We start from the raw sequence: 17,404 nt of genomic DNA on the forward strand, positions 1-17,404 counted from the left end.
CTCCCCAGCCCATTTTTACATAGAATGTACAGCACAGAAACAGGCCATTCAGCCCAACAGGTTCATGCTCCACACGAGCATCCTCCCTCCCTCCTTCACCTAATCCTATCAGCATATCCTGCACTAACCGCTGACCATCAAACTTCGCTTCCTGGCCCCTATGCTAGTTGACATTGTAAATGGTCCCCTCTCCTCACGTACTGATCACTCTACTTTTCAAAACCACAGTCCATCAACCTCCCCTCAAAAAAAAAAACCCATCTCCGACTCCTCCATCCTTGCAAATTAACTCCCCATCTCCAACCTCCCTTCCCAAAATCCTTGGAGGTGTTGTCGTCTCCCAAATCTCTGCCCTTTTTTCCCACAACTCCCTGTTTCAATCTCTTCCATCAGTTCTCTGTCCCTGAAATGGCCTTAATCAGAGTAACAAATGAGATCCTCTGGAACTTTGACCACGGTGCATTTTCCCTCCTCGATATGTCTCCAGCCTTTAACAGTCAACCATGCTAACCTCCTCGATTGTCCAGCTCAGTAAGACTGTCCTTGCATGGCTCATCTCTGTCCTATCCACTCACAGCCAGAGTATTTCCAGTAATGGCTTCAATTCCTGCCCTGCCCAATTACTCCCAGTTCCCCAAGGATCTACCCTGGGCCCCCTCCTCATTTACAAGCTGCCTCTTGGCAACATCATCCACAAATATGGGGTCAGCTTTTACACGCATTTTGACAAGTCTTCCTCCCCACCAGTTTTCACAAATTCTCCACTGCTTCTGTAATGTTAGAGTCACAAATTCCTCAGCTGAACATTGGGGCGACTGAAGTCATCATCTTTGCCCTGCCACAAACTCCATACCCTTCCCTTCGATTACATCCTCCGCCCAAGCCAGCGTCTCAGGTTGAAACAAAATGTTTGCAACCTTGGTGTTCCATTTGAACCCGAGATGAGCTTTCGATCCTATATATGCTCTCCATTACAAAGACTGCCTACTTCCATCTCCGTAACACTCCCCCCCCCCCCCCCCTCCATCCCTGCCTCAGCCCATTTGTTATTGAAATTCTCATCAATTGTTTCTTCACTTCCAGACTCGACAATTCCTAGTCTGCCTCCCATTTTCCATCCTGTGGAAATTTCAGCTGATCCACAATTCCGCTGCCTGCATCCTATCCTGTACCAAGTCCCGCTTACCTATCACTCCTGCTGATCTACTTTGGCTTCTAGCACCCCCAATTCTAAATTTAAATTCTCACCCTCGTGTTTAAATCATCTCATCTTTGTAACCTACTCACGCCTTACAACGCCCCCACCCCACCCCCCGGAACTCTCTGTTCCTCTAACTCTGGCCTTTGTGCGTTCCCCATTCCTTCGCTCCACCGATGGCAGCTATGCTTTCAACTGCCTAGGCCCTAGGCTCTGGAATTCCCCGTCCCAGCTCTTCCACCTCCCACTCCTCCTTTAAGGCCCTCCTTAAAACCCACCTCTTTGACCAAGCTTTTCGTCACCACTCCTAATATCTCCTTTGTTGATCGGCATCCATTTATTGCTGATTGTGCCTCTGTGAAGCCACATTGAAATATTTTTCTACATTAAAGACACTATATAAATGCAAGTATTTGTTGCTGTATTCTGATAGAAGCTTTGATAATGCGTTTATATAATGATGGGCTATTTATTTCACAATCAGAATTTTTTTAAGAGTGAGGACATTGGTAGTCTGAATATGAGTAACAAAAACTATTTAATAGATCACCACGTGCAAAATTGCACATTTATTGAATAGATGTAAAAAATTAGTTTAAAATGGCAACCAGAAAAAAAACGCCTAAAGTGACGTCAGCACAAGGAAAGGAGCTGATTGGTGAGTGTTTTTTTTTGTCCAGTTCAGGGACAAATCTTAAGTTTATTTCTGGTAAGTTTAGTTAGTAGCCTAATAAATAGAGGCATGGCAGGGCACCTCAGTCCCGTCGAATGCACATCCTGTGCCATGTGGGAAATTCAGGACCGTGGACAGCTACATGGGCGGTAAGTGTCAACAACTGGAGGAGCTCGAGATCCGGGTTTCGGAGCTTGAGCAGCAGCTAGCATCGCTGCAGTGCATCCACAAGGCTGAGAACTACGTGCATAGCACGTTTCAGGAGGTGGTCACCCCGCAGCTTAAGAGTGTGCAGGCAGAGAGGGAATGGGTGCCCACCAGACAGACAAGGAGGACCAGGCAGGTAGTGCAGGAGTCCCGAGTGCATCTCACTCGTTAACTGGTTCTGAATACTGATGAGGGCGATGGTTCCTCTGGGGAGTGCAGCCAGAGCCAAGTCCACGGCACCACGGGTAGCTCGGCTGTACAGAGGATGGGAGAGGAGGAAGGTCAGGAAAGCAATAATGATAGGGGATTCAACAGTTAGGGGAACAGACAGGCGTTTCTGCGGCTGCAGACGTGATTCCAGGATGGTACGTTGCCTCTCTGGTGCCAGGGTCAAGGATATCACTGAGCGGCTATAGAACATTCTAAGAGGGGAGGGCAAATAGCCAGAGGTCATGGTCCATATCGGTACCAATGACATAGGTAGAAACAGGGATGAGGTCTGCAGGCAGAGCCTCAAAAGGTAGTAATCTCCGGATTACTCCCAGTGTCACGTGCTAGTGAGTATAGAAATAGGAGGATAGTGCAGAATGTGTGGCTGGAGAGATGGTGCAGGAGGGAGAGCTTTAGATTCCTGGGGCATTGGGATGGGATCTGTACAAGCCGGATGGGTTGCACCTCAACAGGGCCGGGACTAATATCTGCAAGGGGAAGTTTGCTAGTGCTGCTGGGGAGAGTTTAAACCAGCCTGGCAGGGAGATGGGAACCTGAGGGTGGATTCAGAAGGGAGTGTAGCAGATCTGGAAATGGAAGGCATAAAATTAGTAAGCAAAAGCAAGTTTGGAAGGCAGAGGAGACAAAGGTTAGAAAATGGACAACAAAAGGAGTTTGGCAGTGCTTAATGGTATATACTTCAATGCAAGGAGTCTGGTGAGTAAGGCAGATGAGCTGAGGGCATGTGGAAGTATGCTATCATAGCTATTACTGAAACATGGCTTAAAGAGGGGCAGGAATGGCAGCTCAACATTCCTGGTTACAGGGTTTTCAGATGACAGAGGGGGATTTAAAAAAGAGATGGGATGGCAATATTGGTTAAAGAAACAATTACAGCTGTGAGGAGGGATGATATGTTAGAAGGATCATCAAATGAGGCCATTTGGATTGAGCTGAAGAACAAAAAAAGGTGCAATCACACCGCTGGAAGACACAAACAGTCAAAGGGATATGGAAGAGCTAATATGTAAGCAAATTTCTGAGATGTGCAAAAACAATAGGGCAGTAATAGTAGGGGATTTCAACTACCCTAATATTAACTGGGATACAGTGAGTGTAAAAGGCAGAGAGGGCACAGAATTCTTAAAATGCATTTTTTAAGCCAGTAAGTAGCAAGCCCAACAAGTGAGGGGACAGTTCTGGACTTAGTTTTAGGGAATGAAGCTGGGCAGGTGGAAGGAGTATCAATGGGAGAGCATTTTGGTGGTAGTGATCATAATTCAGTTAGATTTAGCATAGTTATGGAAAAGAACAAAGATAGAACAGGAGTAAAAGTTCTCAATTGGAGAAAGGCCAATTTTACCAAGCTGAGAAGTAATTTAGCAAAAGTGGACTGGAAACAGCTACTTGAAGGTAAATCAGTGTCAGAGCAATGAGAGACATTCAAGGGGGAAGATAGTGAGGGTTCAGAGCAAATATGATCCCACAAAGAAAAAGGGTGGGACTGCCAAATCTAGAGCCTCTGGATGTCAAGGAGCATACAGGATCGGTGAAGGCAAAAAGGGGAAGCTTATGTCAGATACCGCAAACTCAATACTGCAGAAAGCCGAGAGGAGTATAGAAAGTGCAGGGGTGAAATTAAAAAGGAAATCAGGATAGCAAAGAGAGAGCATGAAAGAATACTGGCAAGTAAAATCAAGGAAAACCTAAGATGTTTTATAAATACATTAAGAGCAAGAGGATAACTAAGGAAAGAGTAGGGCCTATTAGAGACCAAAATTATAACTTATGTGTGGAGGCGGAAGATGTGGGTTTGGTTCTTAATGAAAACTTTGTGTCCGTCTTCACAAAAGAGGGGGACGATGCAGGCATTCTGGTTAAGGAGGAGGAGTGTGAAATATTGGATGGGATAAACATGGTGAGGGAGGAAATATTAAGGGGATTAGCATCCTTGAAAGTATATAAACCGGATGAAATGTATCCAAGGCTGTTAAGAGAAGCAAGGGAGGAAACAGCGGAGGCTCTGACCATCACTTTCCAATCCTCTCTGGCTACAGGCATGGAGGACTGGAGGACTGCTAACGTTGTTTAAAAAGGGAGAAAGGGATAGACAGAGTAATTACAGGCCAGTCAGCCTAACCTCGGTGGTGTGCAAATTACTGGAAACAATTCTGAGGGACAGTATTATTCTTCATTTAGAAAGGCAAGGATTAATCGAGCATAGTCAGCATGGATTCGTTAAGGGAAGGTTGTGTCTCACTAATTTGATTGAATTTTTTGAGGAGGTAACAAGGAGGGTCGATGAGGGTAGTGCGTTTGATGCAGTCTACATGGATTTTAGCAAGGCTTTTGACAAGGTCCCACATGGCAGACTGATCAGAAAAGTAAAAGCCCATGGGATCCAAGGGAAAGTGGCAAGTTGGATCCAAAATTGGCTCTGAGGCAGGAAGCAAAGGGTAACAGTCAACTGTCAGCTACAACACTGCCATCTACCAGACAATGTGGAAAATTGCCCACGTATGTCCAAAAAGCAGGACAAATCCAATCCGGCCAATTACCGCCCCATCAGTTTACTCTCAATCGTCAGCAAAGTGATGGAAGGTGTCGTCGACAGTGCTGTCAAGTGGCACCTACTCACCAATAACCTGCTCACCAACGCTCAGTTTGGGTTCCGCCAGGATTCACTTGGTTCCAGACCTCATTACAGCCTTGGTCCAAAGGTGAGGAGAGGTGAGGAGAGAGTGACTGCCCTTGACATCAAGGCAGCATTTGACAGAGTGTAGCACCAAGAAGCCCTAATAAAATTGAAGTGAACGGGAATAAGGGGGAAAACTCTCCAGTGGCTGGAGTCATAACTAGCACAAAGGAAGATGGTAATGGCTGTTGGAGGCCAATCATCTCAGCCCCAGGACATTGCTGCAGGAGTTCCTCAGAGCAGTGTCCTAGGCCCAACCATCTTCAGCTGCTTCATCAATGACCTTCCCTCCATCATAAGGTCAGAAATGGGGATGTTCGCTGATGATTGCATGGTGTTCAGTTCCATTCGCAACCCCTCAGATAATGAAGCAGTCCGTGCCCACGTGCAGCAAGACCCAGCCAACATCCAGGCTTGGGCAGATAAGCGGCAAGTAACATTCGCGCCAGACAAGTGCCATCTCCAACAAGAGAGTCTAACCACCTCCCCTTGACATTCAACGGCATTAACATCGCTGAATCCCTCACCATCAACATCCTGGGGGTCACCATTGACCAGAAACTTAACTGGACCAGCCAGATAAATACTGTGGCTAGAAGGGCAGGTCAGAGGCTGGGCATTCTGTGGCAAGTGACTCACCTCCTGACTCCCCAAAGCCTTTCCACCATCTACAAGGCACAAGTCAGGAGCGTGATGGAATACTCTCCGCTTTCCTGGATGAGTGCAGCTCCAACACTCAAGAAGCTCGATACCATCCGGGACAATGCAGCCCGCTTAATTGGCACCCCATCCACCGCCGTAAACATTCACTCCCTTCACCACCGGCGCACCGTGGCTACAGTGTGTACCATCTACAGGATGCACTGCAGCAACTCGCCAAGGCTTCTTCGACAGCACCTCCCAAATCCACGACCTCTACCACCTAGAAGGACAAGGGCAGCAGGCACATGGGAACAACACCTGCACGTTCCCCTCCAAGTTAGACACCATCCCGACTCGGAAATATATCGCCGTTCCTTAGTCGTTGCTGGGTCAAAATCCTGGAACTCGCTACCTAACAGCACTGTGGCAGAACCTTCACCACATGGACTGCAGCGGTTCAAGAAGGCGGTTGACCACCATCTTTTCAAGGGCAATTAGGGATGAGCAATAAACGCTGGCCTTGCCGGCGTCGCCCACATCCCATGAACAAATAAAAAAAGGGCGTTTTTATGACTGGAAGGCTGTTTCCAGTGCGGTTCCCACCATTTGCCTTCCTAACTGCTTGCTACACCTGCATGTTTGCTATCAGTGACTGGACACCCAGGTCCCTTTGTACATCAACATTTCCCAATCTATCACCATTTAAATAATACTCTGCCTTTCTGTTTTTCCTTCCGAGTGGATAACTTCACATTTGTCCACGTTATTACTGCATCTGGCCACTCACTCAACTTATCTAAATCGCCTTGAAGTCTCTTTGCATCCTCCTCAGAACTCAGATCCCACACAGTTTTGTGTTGTCAGTAAGCTTGGAAATATTACATTTGGTTCCCTCATCCAAATCATTGATATATATTGTGAATAGCTGGGGCCCAAGCACTGATCCCTGCGGTACCCCACTAGTCACTGCCTGCCACCCCGAAAAAGATCCATTAATTCCTACTCTGTTTTCTGTCTGTTAACCAATTTTCAATCCATGTTAACCAATTTTGAATCCATGAAGGATGTCTTACTGCAGTTATAAAGGGCCTTGGTGAGACCACACCTGGAGTATTGTGTGCAGTTTTGGTCTCCTTACCTAAGAAAAGGTACTTGCCATAGAGGGAGTGCAGCAAAGGTTCACCAGACTGGTTCCTGAGATGGCAGGACTGTCATATGAGGAGAGATTGGGTTGACTAGGCCTGTATTCACTAGAGTTTAGAAGAATGAGGGGGGATCTCATTGAAACATAAAATTCCAACAGGGCTAGACAGACTGGATACAGGGAGCATGTTTCCCCTGGCTGGGGGGGTGGGGGGGATCCAGAAGAGGGGTCAGGGTCTCAGGAACTCAGGATATGGGGTAGGACATTTAGGACTAAGATGAGGAGAAATTTCTTCACTCAGAGGGTGGTGAACCTGTGGAATTCTCTACCACAGAAGGCTGTTGAGGCCAAGTCACTGAATATATTGAAGGAGCTCGATAGATTTCTAGACACAAAAGGCATCAGGAGGTATGGGGAGAGAGCGGGAATATGGTTTGAGATACAGGATCAGCCATGATCATATTGAATGGCGGAGCAGGCTCGAAGGCCCGAATGGCCTACTCCTGCTCCTATTTTCTATGTTTCTACATTTCCGCAGGGCTCAGTGCTAGGTCCCTTGCTTTTTGTGGTTTATATTAATAATTTGGACTTGAATGTAAGGGGCATGATACAAAAATTGGCCATGTGGTTGATGGCCAGGAGGAAAGCTGTAGACTGCAGGAAGATATCAATCGACTCGTCAGGTGGGCAGAAAAGTGGCAAATGGAATTCAATCCGGAGAAGTGAGAGGTAATGCATTTGGGGAGGGCAAACAAGGCAAGGGAATACACAATAAATGGGAGGATACTGAAAGGTGTAGAGGAACAGAGGGACCTTGGAGTGCATGTCCACAGATCCCCGAAGGTAGCAGGCAGGTAAATAAGGTGGTTAAGGCGGCATACGTTATACTTTCCTTTATTAGTTGAGGCATAGAACATAAGAGCAGGGAGGTTATGCTGGAACTGTATAAAACACTGGTTAGGCCACAGCTTAAGTACTGTGTACAATTCTGGTCATCACATTACAGAAAGGACGTAATTGCACTAGAGAGGGTACAGAGGAGATTTACGAGGATGTTGCCAGGACTAGAGAATTTTAGCTATGAAGAAAAATTGGATAGGCTGGGGTTGTTTTCTTTGGATCAGAGGAGGCTGAGGGGAGATTTAATTGAGATGTCTAAAATTATGAGGGGCCTCGATAGAGTGGATAGGAAGGACCTATTTCCCTTAGCAAAGGTATCAATAACCAGGGGTCGTAGATTTAAAGTAACTGGTAGAAGGATTAGAAGGGAGCCGAGAAGAAATTTTTTCACCAAGAGGGTGGTAGGGGCCTGGAACTCTCTGCCTGGAAGGGTGGCAGAGGCAGAAACCCTCATCGCATTTAAAAAGCACTTGGATGTGCACTTCAAGTGCCATAACCTACAAGGCTACGGACCAAGTGCTAGAAAGTGGGATTAGGCTGGATAGCTCTTTTTCAGCCGGCACAGACAGGATGGGCTGAATGGCCTCCTTCGGTGCTGTAAATTTCTATGATTCTATATTTGGTTTAAAGTATATATTAAAAATGTTACTTTTCAATTAAATATCGGTAACTGTACATTTTTTCCATTTATTGCACTCAATGCATCAGACGTAACTAGGTGCAGAGCTAAGCACATTAATTCTGCCTCACAATGTACCTTCGCCCCAACTTCAGAATAGCATCTCCAACTGCACTAGTGTCATTTGCATCTCCGACTACTTAAATGTCAGTCTGTGAGATTTCCAATATCGTCACAAGAAGTGCTGAAGGCAGTTTTATGAAAGTGACTTGAACACAATGAGTTCAATCTGCCAAAATTCATTTCACTTTGGACTCCTAGTCAGCAGGGTGAAGAGACTTCTTTTGCTCAATCTGGGTGAGGTCTAGAGATGTAATGACAGTAACTGCCCAATTTCATAGCATAACAATTTTAATGACATATAATTCAGTTATAGTTTTAAAATGAAGGATATTTGTCCTTAATGCTTTCTAAATATGGTGGCATTGCACACACTAGACACCGTTTTGTGATAGAATTTAATCATTGCAAATAATTAAAGAGCAACGTGCTTATGTACATCAAGACACACCGAACAGAAGACAACGTGCTGCAGTGCCAACGCAATAATGTTTTCACTGATATAATATAATGCCAAAAACCAGTTTAATAAAAGGACTTCACACACATCTACGTCAGACCAGTGGTAGATGAAAGTAAATAATGTATATTTCACATAATTTGAAATTGACATTTGTATTGCTGCAGACGCAAGTCAAATATATTACAATTTTGCAACTTTGCGCAGTTTATGTTTTTAAAGTGCATATAATTTTCTCACCAACTTTGTAGTGTACACATCCTTCCAAGTCCCCAACTGTTGTCCAGCCTTGCTTTTTCTCTACTTCAGGGTCATTATGCAATATCTTGTTTCTTAACCAGGACAGGTAATATACTCGCAATTTGTTTTTCTTCCCTTTAAACAGATAACACAAAGTTAATGATACTTACAGGTTAAAATAAGAGTTTAATTATGTAGTAATATAATAAAATGATATACCGAAGTATTGTAACAAGGGTATTATGTTGTAACGGTGTGCGCATGAGTCTGCAGGCAGCAGAGTTTTGGATGAGCTGAAGTTTACAGAGCTTAAGAATTCGTATCTGGCCTTGTCTCCCTAAAGTGCATATGTCAGTCAGCATATCGAAAGATTGAAGAAGTGTCTGCCTGACTGAAATTTGGAGATTGTCTGAAGCCTTATGAGCAATAATCAGGTCAGACAACTTCAGTTGAGTCACTGCTACTGCTTATCTATTGTTTGCTGTTTAATAAGTTTATTTGACAGTTAAAGCCGAAGTCACAGTCTAGTGTAGTATTACTCTGACACACCTGAATTTAAGGAAGATCATTTTAGAGCACGATAAATACCAGTAAACCAAAACAAAGTGACAAGGGTTCCGTGTTTAATCCCTGGGAACACTATTACAGAATTATGGCTCACTTATGGGATTGGTCATTGATGCAGAACCTTAAATATATCGACAGAGTAAATCACTTCCTTCCCCCCCACCCCCCAACCAAATGTAATTAAGGTGGCACCAGATGTGAATTAGAATATCACTCTCAGATCAGCAATTTAAATTTAAATCAAGTTCAGCAGTAACAGTCGTTTAAAACATCACAAGGACTCAAAGACAGAGAAATCGATGCAATTAGCCCCTTTAGCTGTTGAACAAAAAGGAATGTAAAACTGGAGAAGAAACAATACTCGAGGGGACAAGGAACACCGCTGATCTGAGGTGGAGAAACAGGGTCGGAAGAAGGCAAACGAACAGGAGAGACAGTACAGACAGATTCTTAAACTGACAAGAAAGGTGTATCAATAGCCAAGTCTGATAAGCAAGGGTTAAGTTCATAGAGCACAAAACTTTATAGGGGATAATTTCACTAAATCCAATCTGATACTAAATTTTAATGAAGAGTGATGACAGATAGTTTCGTAGAGGCATTTTGAATTATTAGCAAACCATCATAAGTACAAGAAGTGAGCTGAAAGTAGACTACCATTACTTAGTGGTAAGGCACTCACTTAATTTTCTCACATGGATCCAATAGGTGTTGGAAACCATGAAAATGTAAAACATGCTACTCTTGCTACTTATGACTTAATGCTTAAGCATACAGGCAAAAATTTTAGAAGCTGCACAGAGCTCCATATGGTACTTAGAGAACTAGTCGCCAAGCTGGAAGATATTTGGAAATTGTGGCAGAATGGTGAAAATTTATCAGATTACAATGCTGTGTCAATTAACATTACAGGATTGATCTCTGGAAGCAGCTCTAATTGATCTAAGGACTTGTCTGTTTGACCAGAACGTGTAAGATTCTGAGGCAGTTACACAAATTAGATCATATGACCTTACAAGTGCAGAATTCCAGAAACCAAATGGGTGGCCAGATGCCTCCCACCAGTCAACAGAGGAAGATATACAGCTAGCTAGCTGTGTATCCACAGCCCCGATAGCCTGAGGAGGATGCGCAATAGGACTTCATGGGGTGAGACCCGAGAGATCAGATGCTATAACTGTAACAAAGTGGAGCAGAGTACAGACAACGGCTGGGTGAAAATCCTGGAACTCCCTTCCTAACAGCACTGTGGGAGAATCTTCACCACATGGACTGCAGCGGTTCAAGGCGGCGGCTCACCACCACCTTCTCAAGGGCAATTAGGGATGGGCAATAAATGCTGGCCTTGCCCACATCCCATGAACGAATTAAAAAAGACAATTGCAGGTTCAAGCAAAGGGCCAGGTCCTAACCAAAGAGACTGAACCCAGTTGTCACACATGAGGTTGCAGAGTGTGCAGTGACATCTGATGCATGAAACATGATAGCATTCCTACACCTAGACTTTGTGAATAAGCAGCCCATCATAGGATTAGGAACAGAGGAACAGGAGTAGGCCATTCAGCCCCTTGTGCCTGCTCCGCCATTTGATAAGATCATGGCTGATCTGTGATCTAACTCCACATACCCACCTTTGGCCCATATCCCTTAATACCTTTGATTGCCAAAAAGCTATCTATCTCAGATTTAAATTGCTTGATACTGGGTGTTCATTAACACTGGTACGACCACACCTGATGCAGGGTAGTACAATCCGCATTCATGGACCCACCAGTTCAATTGACGTGCCATAGGTCAAATTACAGCTAGATCATCACTTATCGTTGGTGGTGAAAGAAGTAGGGTGTCGACACTCCTACGGTTTGAGGTTCTGCAGTGAAACAATCCAAGGGGATGTTATGGTTAACATGATTAAGGGGAAGGAAAACTTGGGTGATTACTCAGTCAGCCAAAGGCTTTAGAGCCAAGCTGGAAGTAGTGATAGCACTGGTTGCTGCAGCCAGCTTAGCTGATATAGTACCATCCAGGTTTCAGGGTAAGATGCCTCCTGCTACTGCAGTAACAGCGGGCTGAATAAGAGCCAAGATCCCATGCATGATATCTCATTAAAGGCAATTAACCAGAGGAACCTGGACTGCTGCGGGCTGGCAGAGGCGCAGCAGACTGACCGTATGTTAGAGGAAGTGTGAGCTCAGACCACATAGAACATCAACGCTCTCTGCCTGAGCCAGCTAGGTGGTATAATTATAAAAATATTTTCTTTGGTCATTACAAATCAATACTAGTTGTAGGCTAGGAATTGGAAGAATTCTAACAGATAGTCGTACCTGAACAAACAGTAATGGTAGCAAATAGCTCCCCTATTGCAGAATATCAGAGAGTAAAATGCACAAAGGACAGATTTTTACAACAGTTTCATTGGCTCACTAGCTCTAAGGACACAGCTAAATTTTGTAGGATGTGAGACCAATGTCAGCATAGGAGTAAACTGGGGGAGCACAACAAAGCACCTTTGTAACCCTTACCCATTATTAACGAACTGTACAAGAGAGTGGGCCTATATATCACAGGTAAGTAAAAGCACTTGCTAGACATAGGGAGTGAAAGCTCAACTTCAGGTGTGGCTGATGATGCTAAACCCAAAAAATATCAACTCATTCTGGTTGCAGATTGTTCAAAACCAGATACAAATCCTATGAAGAGAATTATGTGAGGAACAAAAGCCCTTATATTCCAGACTCCCTTCATGAACATGGACACCATATGGTGCTTATAACCACCAATCCCACAAAGAGTAGATGGTAAAAAGATTGCAACAACATGGATTTACAATAGCCTAAGCTAGACAGAAAGGCTCTCCAGGAAGGGCTCCTGCTTTGCACTTGTAGAAGTTCACCATCCACTCATTTTGGAAGGTCCAATTTTTATGTAACCTCAACTTCAAAACCAGGGTAAACTACCAATGGTTGGAGCATCCATTGGTGAGGTTGTGCAATACCCCTGCCAAGAGCACCATTGAAATATTTTTCACCCTTGCAAGATGTTGAATAGAAAGGCCTATAATGTTTCAACACTGCCAATGTCAAATCTGCATGGTATTAAACCAGACTGCTGATGTGTTGTCAATCCGTAATCTCAACAATTTGTTGCAAACTTGCTTCTTGAGAGACATCGTTTCTGACCAAATTGGTTGAAGCTTGAGCGTGTTTACGTACCAGATAGTTAGGAGAGTCCTAAAGTTTTGAAGCAGAATACACACTTTTAAAAGTTTCACAATGACAAAAGACTACAAAGACAGGGCAGTTTGTGTCAGTCACTGGGAAGAATCCACGATGTTCAATACAAATTTTAAAACCAGTACTTATAAACTGGAGGCCACACATGAGTCAAAAGAGGTAGGCCATCGTGGTCAATACTATGCAACATTATCTTGGACAAAACAGTATTGATGACTCAATAAAAATAAAATTACTGTACAGTAACATTCTAGATAGCTGTGCATAGCCAAAAGAGTCAATGTCCCTAGATTATTTGTTTTTCTTCCCCATAAGATATTGCCAATTTGTTTTTAATGCAGAAGTGGAATAAATGAGGAAAAATGCAGGTTGAAATAACAATGTCCTTTTGAGCAAAGCACTGGACGTACACATTCTCATTCAAATCCATTAGTTTTTAAGTTATTAACATAAAATAGGACCCATCAGTTTTGTCAGGTGCACACTCTTCAAAATTAGCAATCCTTCACACATTAAAATGGTACTTCAAACCTTAATTTTAAAAAGTGCTGCTTATGTAATTCTAAGCTTGGCACACATTCATATTTGTGCACTACTTTGCAATCTAATGCACTGTTTTATGTAGCAGACATTTTGTAACCAGGTCTACCTTTCCCTCAAAGTAGGTTGGTCCATTTTAAATCTAAAAACAGAGGGGCCCAGAATTTGTCGTCAAAATAACGATTCTTGCCTAAATCATTAAGTAGCTTTTTTAAAAAAAAGGTTTCTCCTTTTGAGTGATGTTGGCTGAGTCTGGCATCACCGTTATTTATGCGCAAATCGAACAACTTCAGGCGAGGGCTAAACACGAAAATCCGGAAGTTGCTGTCTGAGATGTACCGTCTGCCGTTAGCTTCGCGTAAACAGCATCTCGCTGTCTGACTCACCATTCAAATGCATTGAATGACATGAAGTTCCTGTACTTGCATGGTAGCTACGAACTAAACTAGTCACAGAAAGGCTTGTCCATTTCAGTCTAAGTACTCTTTTTAGCAGCGTGATAAGTCTTAATTACTGACAAACAACCTCTCTGGCACTGAAAATTATCTATTACAAGTGTGGAATTTCAGTCCTTCAGCTTTTAATTGTGGTTGGAGATTTTTTTGTTAAAAATTTAAATTAAATTTTTTTAAAAACTTTTTCTTTGTCTCTCTTAATTCAATCTTTTTGAATCTCTATTTCTCTTTCTGTACTTGATTTGACATTGAATTCACTATTCTAACTTACATTCCTTGGTTCAGACTCTGCTTTTCATTTCACAATCCTTCAATCTGATTGGTTAAGGAGATACAGAGTTGTTTGTCCTGTTCACGCAGGTCCCACATGCCCTGTAGAAGGAGCTGCACTGTTTCCATCACCCACTTACAGCAACTTGCAGTGCAGAATCTCATGGAAATTAAATGGGCAAGGGCAAGTCTAACAAACAGCAGGTGCCGTTCGCCAGTAAATTCTGGCCCAATATGCTTAATTTGCCTATTCCAATCTTCTTCAGCTGCTATAGATCACTCACATTTCCAATAAACAAAACCTATTGATTACAGTGTTATCACTTACATTCACAAAGAGATCTAGTAACAAAATCATTAAGTATTCTTGTGATACACCATTTCACTGTCAACCATCAAAGCTGCTATTCCATTCCGTGTTCGTTTTCACACTTTAGCAACACATTGTTTCCCAGAATAGGGACAAGAGAATTACTTTTCCTAGTTATCAGCCACTGTTCTATAATCAACTACTTGAAAAAGTGTTCTAGCATAGCACTCAAGCACATTCTCCCATGTACTGGGACTATGGTTTACACTCTAATTCCTCAGATGGACATGCTGTCATTGGAGTTGACAAGCAGAAGGGAGATGGCTTTTCACTGGGGAATAAAAAAAGTGAATCAACTTCGGCTGCTCTCTCATCAACATGCTTAGGAATTGTATTGGTAAAATGTACAAAACGCAACCCCTCAGGGGAAAGACTACAGAGTTCAGTAAAATCTTATAAGAAACCTCAGAGATTGATAGATACAAGGAGATAACTCCTGTTTGGCCTGTTGGAATGGCCTGTTTCTGTGCTGTAAATTCAATCATCCCCAAATCTCACATATGGTTTGCAGCTTCCAATTTGTAATTTGCTTTGTTTTTAAATAAAGAAAAAATGAAAGTTTTGCAAACTGAATCCAAAGTTGGCCAAAAAGGTACTTGCAAGATGGTTGAGTTTCAGAATCACAGATTCACAAATTTTATGCAGAAAATGATATGCAGATATGCTCCAAATAATATGCAGAAATTTTATCAATGATGCCAGACACAGCCAACATCACTCAAAAGGAGAAACCTTTTTCTTTTTAAAAAAAAGCTACTTAATGATTTAGGCAAGAACTTTGTGAGGTAGCTGCTACATGAAGATTATGAGCTCCTCCCCTTTGTTGAACTTCTCCTCTTCCCGAGTAAACAGCATTTACAACTTAAAAAAATTAAAACATTTTCATCTAAAATAAAAATAGAACACAATCCAATAAAATAAGAACCGTTTTGTTTACTTCACAGTAAAACATTTCACCAGCAGTGATTCAAAAGTACTTCTACTTCAGAGGCCTGACACTCATTTTCAACAAAACCCCACAGCAAAAATACACAAAGTTCTCTGGAGAAAAATCCAATCTAATTACAAGTATACCTTATAACTACTGATGAGCTTTTGACCACTTTTCTCTCTCTCTCACTGTATTTTGCACACCTTCATTGCAGTAACATTTGCCTGAGGAAGGAGAAAATCTCCGAAAGCTTGTGAATTTAAAATAAAATTGCTGGACTATAACTTGGTGTTGTAAAATTGTTTACAATTGTCAACCCCAGTCCATCACCGGCATCTCCACATCATTGCAGTAACACAAGCCTTCAGTTATTTGCTTTGACCACATGGGGGCACCACAGCTGAAGAATTCACTTCACAACAAAGGCATCAAATTTTAAAATTTTGAAGTTTAAATCACAATCCAGTAATCGTTTAATGTCTGCACACAAGCTCTCTGCTTATTTAATATTTAAATGATATCAGTGTGGCAGCTAAAAGTAATTCATTGCACATGAAACATTGAGGTACTTCTGAAAGATGTGATAAGGTGATATATAAATGCGGCCTTTCTTTGTTTCTATGCCACACACAGCATCCCACAACATTTATTTTGTGCCTCAAGTGCAAGATACGCATGTGAGCATCAGGGTTTTCATATTAATCCCATTGCCTCCATGAGCAGAAGGTGGGGCTGAAAATCTGCAGCCCCTTTGATGCATCCCTGTCATAACTCTGCCAGCACAGCAACAGATGGGCCATGAATTATACCTAGGTTCCAGCATTTGCCCAGAGCTTCTATGGGTACTTTTAAGAGGTGGAGTCTCCCCCGTCCCATACAAGGCTAGTGGTGAGGCCAGTGGTGAGGATTCCCAGGCTAGAAGATCCCATGTCCCCGACCTGGGATCCAGCCGTTGGAGCGTTGCTAACTGGTACACTAATTGGGAGCAGGCGTACCAGCCATTTGAATGGCGGAAATGGGACCGAAGAGGGACTTCTCATTCTTTCTGTGAGTGAGGGAAGGTGGCATTCCATGCTGGACCTAGCTGTTTCCAGTGGGATTCCTGGCCTCCTTTGGCATGCAAGTACCTGAGATGCATCCCCAGTGGTATGAAAACCCTCCCAGGGTATTTAAATGAAGCAATCGTCTCCTTACCCTACGAATTTTGGTGGGGTCAGCACTGGAGGTCCTAGGCAGGCGCATTCTGGCACTTATGCCTGGATGTGTGCAAAAAGTGAGGAGCAAACTTACTTCTCTTCCTGAAATCCTTTTCATTTACAGCCAGATATGAGGCTCCAGGGTGGTCTCAATGACACAGTCATGACCTCCCTCCAAGCATCTTGCACCTGTAATTTACTGGAGTACAGCCTTCTGCCCCAGATAGAGCTACCCACCTTAGGTACACCTCATGCAGCAGCAACTCCAACCTTTCAACATCAAAGGGTGCAGTGATGTCCACATGTTTCCAGTGTTTCATTGTGGACAACTAGTTCACTTTTTGGCCACTGCCACAACTTCCACTCTAAAGATGAGCACATTCCTTTAAAGCTGCTGCCTCACTGATTTTGCATTCTTCAGGTAAGTGTGTGACAGGTCATGTTCTCTGGTTAGCCTTTTCCTCTTCAAATTAGAGGGATGAACTTCCATCTCAAAATTTGCCATGGCTAGGGCACAAGTGTGTGCTCTCAAACCCATTTGTGTTATTCTCGCAAAATTAGGGCTATTCAAACAATGCAATGGCCTAGGCTTTCCACCGCTCCCCACCAACTCTCATCCCACTGATCTTTTTTTGGTGGATCTCAGGCCGGTGAGGGCAGAAGGGTGCTTGGGGACACAGCTGCAGTGCATTCCCACCTTAGTGTGCCTCCCCCTCATTTTCCTGAGGCCA

The 17,404-nt window shown here is 43.4% G+C and overlaps 1 protein-coding gene across 4 annotated transcripts in view; it reads right to left on the reverse strand.

Annotated features, from left to right (window-relative positions):
- Positions 1-17,404, reverse strand: part of LOC137322955 (mitogen-activated protein kinase kinase kinase kinase 4) — a 308,879-nt gene that overhangs the window by 16,122 nt on the left and 275,353 nt on the right. For all 4 annotated transcript variants that reach the window (XM_067986215.1, XM_067986216.1, XM_067986214.1 and 1 more), the window contains one exon: positions 9,109-9,243. In XM_067986215.1, the coding sequence (XP_067842316.1) occupies positions 9,109-9,243 (135 nt within the window). The remainder of the gene's footprint in view (positions 1-9,108; positions 9,244-17,404) is intronic.

The sequence above is a fragment of the Heptranchias perlo genome, chromosome 6 (assembly GCF_035084215.1).
Source record: "Heptranchias perlo isolate sHepPer1 chromosome 6, sHepPer1.hap1, whole genome shotgun sequence".
Classification (NCBI taxonomy): domain Eukaryota; kingdom Metazoa; phylum Chordata; class Chondrichthyes; order Hexanchiformes; family Hexanchidae; genus Heptranchias; species Heptranchias perlo.